The sequence below is a fragment of the Oculina patagonica genome, chromosome 10, assembly GCF_052425735.1.
Source record: "Oculina patagonica isolate OP01 chromosome 10, crgOcupat, whole genome shotgun sequence".
In the NCBI taxonomy this organism is placed as follows: domain Eukaryota; kingdom Metazoa; phylum Cnidaria; class Anthozoa; order Scleractinia; family Oculinidae; genus Oculina; species Oculina patagonica.
In genome coordinates this window covers 1530815-1540871 of record NC_135767.1, presented here as the reverse complement: position 1 = coordinate 1540871, position 10057 = coordinate 1530815, and the positions used below count along the sequence as shown (strand labels likewise).

The window sequence follows — 10057 nt, the reverse complement described above, 5'->3', positions numbered from 1 at the left end:
TTTAGTAAACACTCAAAGGGATTGCAGGAAATCCGCCAATCAGATTGGCGGATTTCAGTTCACAGAGGACTCAGTGCATTCCCAAGCCCAGACGTCAACCATAGATGAAAGTGTTAAGACATAATAAGCTGATAGTATTCAGTGAACCATTGAGTGCAACTATAAGAAAGTTGTTCCATTAATTGATAAACTGCAGTTCCACAAGCAAAGTAAGGTTTTTTAAAAAAAGCTTTGGTGATATAGATAGCCAGATTTTCCAGTCTGTACTAGAGTTTTAGTTGTTGAAATTTAAAAAAAAAAAAAAAAAAAAAAAAAAAAAAAAAAACGAAACAAAACAAAATGTAAATTGACATGTTAAAGGCAGTAATGTATTGATCTTTGTAACAGAGTGGATTGTTGCTTGGTTTCAAGTTACAACTATTTAACCAAAAAAGAAATAAAAGAATAGTACTAGACTTGAACCAGAAGACCTCTTTGGGTCACATTATCCGTTATCATACCCAGCAACCCTAAAGAAATGCTCGTCTTAACTTATTTCTTTAGCAAGGGGATGAAAACCAGGCCTTATGCGATATAACGTGAAAAGAGGAAGGAGTTTTCCTTTCTTAGGTGATGAGTAGAAACGACGGATCCATGTAATGCTTGGTAGATGTTATTTATTTTCTACTTAAAAGGTCAGATGTCTCGAACTTACATTTCTCGTGTTTGAAAGCTCATCAAGTGTGTCTGGGGCAAGTAAAATGACAGGATTTTTGGTACATTTGACCTCAGGATTTATTCAATTGGAACGCAAAACTGTTAAGCCTGGTTCACAATTGTGTGATAAGCATAGTCATAATAAAAACTCGTGTGAACCAGCGTAAGATAAGCACAGACACAAGCCGCACAAAATTAAACTATTGAGGTGACTCCCATCATTAAGAGTTTATTATACAATTTCTTAAACATTGTGTATGCGTAGGTCGTCTTGTGCTTGAGCTTATCTCAAGTGTGAACATCCTTGGGGTTATGCTTGCGCTTATCTCGCAAGTGTTAACCAGTCTTAAGGACGAGGGAGTGGGGAAAAACTGCCCCTGGGCCTGGCTCACTGACCGCTTTGGAGTTTCTAATCTCGGTTTCGGTTTAAATAGGAGACGTATGTGCGCTTGTCCAGGGCCGTACCTAGCGGGGGGGGGGGGGCGGGGGCAGCGGGGGCAGTTGCCCCCACCAGGAAAACTAAACTGAGAAAACTAAAGAAAAAAAAGAAAAACTAAACTAAAAAACCCCAGTTGCCCCCGCCAGGAAAACTTGCCCCCACAGACAAAAAATCCTATGTACGGCCCTGTGGTCCAGCCGTTCTGTGAGCCCGCGTTTCTTGACAACTGGACTCCCAGAACTACTGGAAATCAAGGCCATCTGCACACGAGGGTCCACACGAGGGTAAATAACAATTCACTACTTCAAATCCCTGAAATCCCAAACGTCCGTCACTTTCAAAAAAATGTTATCACCTGATACTTGCTGCTCAAGGACAAAAAGTGACACGTTAAACTGAACTTTAAATTTTTATTTACAAATTTTGTTCTTGAAGAAAAGGGAAATCGTCTGTTGTTTTAGGATTTGTTACTGACGTTTTGTCCTGAAGTTACATTTTGTAAAGCTGCCTGTTTTTTTTTTTTCTTTAAATATTTCCACTCACGACGGGAGAGCAATTTCACATCTCGTGCAGTGGGGGGGGGGGGGGAGGGGGTAGTTACGAAATCACGTGATAGTAGCTGAACTGTTCAAACTGCCCATTTGTTATTAGCCGGCGTTGCAGACGAACAAACCCCCGGTATAGTCCGTCTGCGAGCCAGTGAACAAAAGCTTGTCCCCCTCTCCCCCGCGTGTAACCCGGGTATTTTATAATAGCTACTGATTGGCTCTTGACTAGGTCCATTCTTTCGTGCGCCGTGATTGGTCGAGTAGATCTCGTCAGTGAAACCATAGTTACACGTTGGCTGGTTCGCAGACGGACTATACCAGGTTTAGTTCGTCTGCAACACAGGCTAGTTGGTTATATGTAGAACTCCGTTACATGACTAAAGTAACATCTTCAATTCCAGTCCTAAGGTGCAACATAATTTTTGTTAGCAATGTCCATAATTTTTTCCAGTCTAAATGTTGTGAACTCTTTGGCTTGTTTTATCTGTTCCTTGCATTCTTCTATTTTTACTTGTATTTGCTGAACGCATGTTTCACTATCAGGTAAATTCAGCCGACAGCATACTTCACTCTTCTCCTGGAGGGAATAGAGTTTCTCCTGTGGAATGTCAAACAAGGCTTCTTGGATCACAACGGCCGAGTTTAGTTTCTCCATAGCGTTGACATAGTCTCCCTGGAAATGAAGGAAAATTTATTAGAATCAGTCATAGGCCTGAATACACGATGCAACACTCAAGCTTTTGCATTGGGCACAATGTTGCACGCATTGCTGGCAACATAACCGATTATGACTCCGATTATGGGACCCGATTATGGCTCCAATTATGTGACCCAATTATGGCTCCAATTATGGGACCCAATTATGGCTCCAATTATAGGACCCGATTATGGGAACCGATTATGGCTCCGATTATGGGACCCGATTATGGCTCCGATTATGGGACCCAATTATGGCTTCTGCATGGTTGCAGGACAAATTGGTTTTCAGGTTAAATCTGTTTTCAACCTAGGTTCATCTGTTTCAATCTGAAGATCTGATACTCTTTTAATCACTTAAAACAATTTAAATTGATTAAAAAATCCTAATAAATAAATTCGAATTATTATAAGTTATTAAAAGAGCGTTATCTTCGGGCTGAAACAGATCAACCTAGGTTGAAAAAAGATTTAACCTGAACATCATTTTGACCTGCAGCATGTACACTATCTGCAAAATTGCGTTTGACAACTTTTAGCCGCAGTTTTTAGTTCTGGGCTGCTACCGACGCCATTTTGAGGATGTGACCATGGTTTACTGAGGCGGCAGAGCGTTTTCAAACCCCGGGGGTGGGGGGCTATCGCACCCCAAGCAAAGCGCATACCCCCTCCCAAAATGTCTTTAACAATGTCCGGTGTGTCCGAAATCGATTTGTGACAATGCATAACTAGGCAGATCAGACGATCCCGCTTCATGGTGTTTTTTGGGTTGTTCTTCAGACGTTGGAGGGCAGAAATTTACACTCTGAAGTCGCCGATGCCACAGGTAATGTCAAATACAATCTTAACAGATTGCAGACCTCTCACACTCGATCGTGCGAGACCTATTATAGCTTATAAAAAGTAAACACGAAAAAAAGATAAACTAACCTTCATTTTGTAAGCTACACCCAAATCGTGGAGTGTGCGGGAAGTCTTTTGGTGGTAAAACCCAAGAAACTCATTCCTGATGCTTAGCGCCTTGGAGAAATATTCAACAGCTTTATCAAAGTTGCCCAGCGCGAGGCAATCATTACCAAGGTAGTTATAAAGGGTTCCTGTTAATGGGTGATCGTCTAGTTGGTCAACACAAGCACTGAGAGCGCGTTCTCTGAGGCTCAGGGCTTCCTCGTGGTTGTTCAAGGAGCTTTGTACAACTAATGAAGCAAATTAACCCGTGTTAATCAAAACAATTAAACTTGTGAGAGGGTCTGAATGGGGTTACGTCGATAACACTAAACACTTTATTTTTTTGGCTCTGTAACACGAAACAGTAAAATTTTAGGCATTTTAACACTAACAGTAAAAAAATCATTGTAACAGCAAATTTTCAGCGAAAAGAAATAAAAACGACTCCAAAAAGACCAATATTATTTTGTTTAGTATATGAAGAAGTTGTCGGCCATTTCCGACGTTTACCGATCAGTTCGGACGATTTCCAAAGTCTACCGAATATTCCCGAAGACTGCCGAAGATTTCCAAAGACTGCTGAAGAACTAAGAAGCCTACTGAAGATTTCCGAGGAGAAATCCGAAAATTTTCTCTAAGTTCATGACTGATTTTATCCGATTTTAGAAGAGCAGATAAGAATTTTCAATGCTAATTTTTTCCTAAACATTTGCCAATTTTACAGCAAATACTAAAAATTATGAGCAAATAAACCCCATTCAGACCCTCTTGTGACTTTTGCGACTCTTTGTATAAAGTATGGGCTCGACTCAATTAAAACCAAACCAGAAAACTTTTTCTGTACAATCTGCAACAAACACGTTCAACAGTTTAACTTGTGTCTCCTACCGGGTTATTTTCAAATGATTGTAATTTTTTGGCGGATCAGCAGAAATTTCTCCAACCGGTTATAGCGCAAATCTCACTCTACAGTCGTCGGAACAAGTGCCATTTGATGACGACAGAATCATGGCCGGATATCACTTCTCCGAGAAGTGACTGAGCCCGCGGTTTTCGTCCCAGAAGTTGCTAAGCAACATGACGTAATTGTACGCGTGATTTCGGAGCACTCGTGAGCACTCGCGCAAGTTTTTGATTGGATGAAATAATTCGGAAATTTTTTGAGTGCTTCAACGAAGATTTGCCAAAACTGGCACTTATTCCCTCGACTGTCTATCTGTATTCCCCTTACTTAACGATGAAGCAGTCAAATGCGTCAAACCTGCTCTATCGTTACAGCAAGCTGCATACTGCAGGGGTTCCTCTTCTTTCTTCTTTTCACAGATAGCAAGAGCTTTTGCGCTCAGTTTAAGAGCTGTTATAGGATTTCCATTCATGGCCATGCAACGGGCGATCTTGCTATTGCACTGCGCTACTAGATCTCCCTCTGTCAGGTTTAGCTGTTCGTAGTTCCCCAACGCTCTCTGGAGTATCCTGTAGCCCCATTCTGACACTACGTCACATGTCCGGTGGCACTCACAGCTGTAGATTTGATTTATACCAACACACGTAAGACAATCAGCCACGATCCGCAAATCTCCTTGGCAACAGTTGAGGACGACCTCGTAGAGTTTTTCAAATTCACTCTTCTTCATGACTTTGCATAAGAAAATGACTGCTTGGTTGAGAATCTCTGCACAGCGTGTAGCGAGCGCTGTACCACTTTTGGCCGCCCACCAAATTGCTTGAATAATGTGCTGCTCCTCTGCAAAATAACGACAAAGTGTCTTTTTCGAGTCATCTTTGCTTAAAAATCCCCGATGAAGTTCTGTAATTAGACTCAAATAATGTTCAATAAACCTCTGGCGCGCATTGCTGTAACACGCGCACAACCGCTCATCTTTCTCGGCTTTTTCCTCGCAGCAAAGCTGAATGACTCGGTGGACAACAAACGTCTTAGATGTCACATTACTGTGTACAAGGGATCTCTTCACAAGCTGCATCAAAGTGGAGTGGAGTTGGTGTGAACCATAAACGCACGCTGCTTGTTCGTAACTGAAAGCAGCTGGGAAGACAGCCAACGAGATAAGCGCCTCTTCTAGTTCTTGGCCGAGCTGTTGCAAACAATCTTTGAGAAAGCGCTTCATTTTAAAGTCCGGTGACAAATCATCCATGTCCGCCAGGTCTAAAGGAGCGGTGAAATTTTCTTCCAAAATTTGAATAAGTGTCTGCGGGTTGACAACTTCCAAGTAAGCTGCCGCAGCGTGCAAAATGAGGGGAATGTTCAAACAAAGGTTAGCAATGGTTGAAGCTTCAGCGTCTTCGAGCGTTAATTTGGAGTTTTCTTGAACCTTTGCTTGAAGTAGTTTAGCCGCGGCATCGTTTTCTAAGGCGCCTAGTTCGACCGGGTGACGCAAGGTCTGACAAGAGGCTGGACACGACACTCTTGAGGCGATGACGCATTGCACATTCTTTGCATACATAATCACGTGATCAACAAAACTACCAAATTTTTGTTTCGTGTCCGGTTGATTTATAAGATCTTCAGCATTGTCCAAAATCAAAATAGTCTTCGTGGTTAAAGAACTTAAATGCGACAAAGCCAAATCCCGCTGCCTGTTGGCGACTCCCTGGGAAACATTCAAAGCAAGAAGAATATTCGTAGACATTTTGTCTACAGACTTAATTTCCCGTAAGGACAAGAAAATAACTTGGAATTCTTTTTCAAGCATAGTGTGACCGATAGCTCGCGCTAAACAGGATTTTCCGTAACCTGGTGGTCCAGTTATGACAACAAGGCGTCGGCCATCGTTTTCACTGAGTATTCCAACAATTTCATCCAAAGTTTCATCTCTTCCGTAAAAATGAGGTGGTCTGCAGGGGAGGGCGTTGTCTTGGCCATCGAAAAATGAACTGATTTCTAAAACGCAAAACAAAGATAGTAGAATAACTTGTGGAACTAGTAGAATAAGAAATAGTAATTGAACTGAGTGGAGTACAATTCAGGGAGTAATTGGGCAAGTAATTTCAAAAAAACTTTTTTGAAATTATGAGCACGATTACTCTCTGAATTGTACGACACGATGTCCAATTACTTATCAATCGTATCGATAACAAAATTTGAGGTTATGAAGTCTTTAAGAACCTTTTTTGTGTGAAAAAGTTAAAGGTAAATTCAACAGGTTGTAAAAACAGTAGAAAAATAACTGAACAAGAGAGAACCCATTTAAATGCTGGTGATTGACGCGCGAGGTTGTTCACATTGGACACCCACGCGATCGCGCGCCAATCGGTACTCTTTAAATAGGGGCGCGCAGAACCAATCAAAATCAAGCATTCTGTTACGATTAACTGGATAATCTCGTACCCTTACGAAGTTAAAATATTTACAACCAAATGAAATTCAAAACTGGAATCACATAGTTTTAATTTTGGTGAGACAAATTCCCTCCTTGAATTAGCCACGCTAAATACACAGCCGCGCCTGTTCAACCCCTTCCTGTTCCCCTTCCTGTAGTCGCTGTTAGTCCCAACCCCACTCCCCCTAGAGTTTCATTCATTTCTTATGCAGAGCGAACATGTTTTCAACTGATTGCCCTTATTCAGAATTCATGAATAACCGATAACAAATAAACAATTAAACCACTAGCAGCATATTAATGTTCTAAGTCACTTGGTATCACTCCATCCGTGACGTGACCGTCAGCGCACATGGCGGAAAGCACGCGAATATTGACACCGGAAGGGTCGAGGATATTTCGTGCACTTTTGGACGCGCGAACCTCTGGCAAACAAACAACAGTTATTTCTTCCACAAGAATCATTGTTTTACACTGTAAAACTGTCCACTACCACTGACTTTCATCCCAATAACGGCTACAAAACGATTTTAGTGATAGCGTGATTTCCGAAACGTAAACACATGTAACCTTCAACATTTGAACTGCAATATTAAACAGCGTGACGAATTCAGTCCCATTTACAGAAAAAATTCTGGCTTCTCTGATTTGTTAACCAAAATTAATAAATAAATGAAGCTCGAGTGACCAGACGAGAAAAATCATCTCTAAAATACGTCCTAGGAATTGGAGAAAATTGGTAATTCTTTATCTTTGGATTCAATGATGGTCACGCAGAAAATCTTTCGATCCTGATCGACTTCCGCTTTTGTAGTAAATTGACAACAATTTTCTTTCCTTCGTTCTTTCTTACTCGGTGAGCAGTAGATCCAGATTTGTTTATAGTTATTAGCTATTCATACTAGCTGTCAACAAAGAACGTCCTAAACTGATCATAGAATTGTGTTTGGAAGAACTGAACTGTACAGGGTAGTTGCTTTTGTATATATACATATGGAAAATTATCATTATCATTATTGTTCTCGTCCCGTGTAGCATTATTTAAAACGCTTAAAGTTCAGGAAAACATAAAATAGAGAAAGAAAGACAGGTGCTTTATATAGTTATGTTTCCAGTTCTATGTAAGCTGATTGAATGCCATTTCGTGTCCCTCTTTTAGAATAATTTGTAGTAGCAAATTTAGCTCTTTGTAGCTCACCTTGTTCAGTAGTTGACTTCACTTGATCATGAATGTCTTGAAGCAGCTCTTTACTTAAATCGATTCGCCCAGCAAACTGTAATAGGGACGCTAAATGGTCGCGATTTTCCTCAGATAACAGCTTAGCGTTTATCATTTTTTGAAAAAGTTCATACGGTTTGTGCACGTCTTCTAATTTCCCCTGAGGTAAGTCCAGGCCAAACTTCATTCTGTCGAGGTCTTCGCTCTTGAGTTGATCCGAAATGGACATCAGAAGCGACTTGAACGACAAGCCCGTCATATTTAAACTATTTCTTCGGTAAACTTTTGAAGAACCTGCAGGTGAATCCGTTAGCACGCAATACTCTACTCAATACGATTAGTTAAAGCACAGCTGCTTATGAACGCGGAACTGATCACCCATGACGTCACTCGTGACTAGACTATAGGAACTGTCCACATTTGAATGCCACTGTATATATTGATTAACCGGGTGGAGCCTGGTGCCCAGGCAGGGTCACGCTGATTAGCTTTCATTGGCTTTTTAAAAATAGTCTAGTAGTCATGGGAACTGGGAACTATGGGAACTGTCCACGTCAGTTACCAGTGAATGCCACTGTATTATATTGATTAACCGGGTGGAGCCTGGTGCCCAGGCAGGGCATTGAAGGTCACGCTGATAAGCTTTCATTGGCTTTTAAAAATAGTCTAGTAGTCATCTTTTTTCATCCACTTGAAATTGCCTGGGTGGAGTAAGGGGAATAGGACGAAAGGATTTTTTAAATTACTTGCCACTTGAGGGATAAAATTACGTGCGTTATACGCATTTGGCCTGTGTTAACTCAATTCAACAAGGAATCCCCGCTTGGACCACAAAGCAGAATAAAACCGGATAGTTAGAAATGACCAGTAAGAGATATAAACGAAAGGGACACGTTATATTTTATGAGTTTTAGTAGTAGAAAGAAAACAGCCCTGGCATCTCTGCCTTCAAAGTCTTCAAAAAGCCATCAAAGCGCCTTTGACCTTTAATACTGACGGCTGAGTATCATATATCGGATGTCACGCTTCAACAACATATTACGCATTTTTTTGTCGATACAACAAATGGTAATAATCGCTATTAAGTCCAGTAACCACCTGGGAAAAAGCTTTTTTCAGGTGCTTTTTGTTATAAAAAAGGCTCCTCCTCCCGTTCTGGGACGATGACCGATTATACTGACCGATTTTTTACCGCTAATGGATAAAATTTTCCAATTTTTGCGCCTAACAGCTAAAGTTTTGGTCGTTTTACGGCTAACGGCTCCATGGGCTCTTGACGGCTCACCCCATTGCTGGTTTTCACTGTCACGCCAGTAACGCTTCTGTCACGCGCTACTAAAAAATAAATCCAAAGCTATTGACTCAAAAAAATCTAGAATTTTACAGGTTGTAGAAAATTACTGGATAAACACCGTGTCCAAGTCTCAGGTCTGTACGGTACTCCGTACTTGAGTTATCCGTTTAAATGTTTTACACTGATTAAGAGAGCACAGTATGGAAATGCCATGCTGGAGTCCGTGTGAAGGGGCTCCAAGATGGCCGCCGGAAAAAAACTGTGAAAACATCTGGCATTTACATCTGCTATAAAAAGCGGTCACGTTTGCCTTCATTAAACACGTAAACATTCACATAAACACTTCTCGAAAACGTCAACTGTTTAGATTGTTAAAAAATACCAGAATGAGGCGTGACAGCCTTCAGGCGACCATTTTGATGTCGTGTGGCGCGAAATTCCGAAATTCAAAATGTTATATCTTTAAGATGGGGGAACTAAACGAACCTGCGAACTGAAAACCTTTAATAAGACATGTATTAAATTTTTAAAATTTTGATGACGTCATGTGAAAACCAAGAGTTGGAAAAAGAAAAAGTTAGCAGTCGGTCGTTTCTCGTCCCTGCGAGTGGACTTTATAGTTATATATGCAGATTTGTCACCTCCCTCGCATTCCTGTTTTCGCTCTCGCGCTAGGTAGAAAAGAAAGTACCTTATTATAGGAAATTAACGATACATGTAATTAACGCGAATTTCAAAAATTCGCGTTAATTTTATGTACCTTAATTTACGTCATTGTTAATTCAAGTCACTCTATTTTCCAGCATTGTTATTTTAAGACACCTTTATTTCCGGGTGCAACATCTACTTCTCCGTCAAAGCTGCAGGAATAACTGAGGC

At 40.9% G+C, this 10057-nt stretch overlaps 1 protein-coding gene across 1 annotated transcript; it reads right to left on the bottom strand.

The window, feature by feature from the left end:
* Positions 1-1885: 1885 nt before the first annotated feature.
* Positions 1886-8289, bottom strand: LOC144628160 (uncharacterized). The gene is made up of 4 exons (XM_078486223.1): positions 7864-8289; positions 4589-6226; positions 3310-3575; positions 1886-2356 (listed from the first exon to the last, which is right to left on the bottom strand). Exons 1-4 carry the CDS (start codon positions 8141-8143, stop codon positions 2087-2089), a joined length of 2454 nt encoding a protein of 817 aa, XP_078342349.1. The 5' UTR covers positions 8144-8289; the 3' UTR covers positions 1886-2086.
* Positions 8290-10057: the final 1768 nt, after the last annotated feature.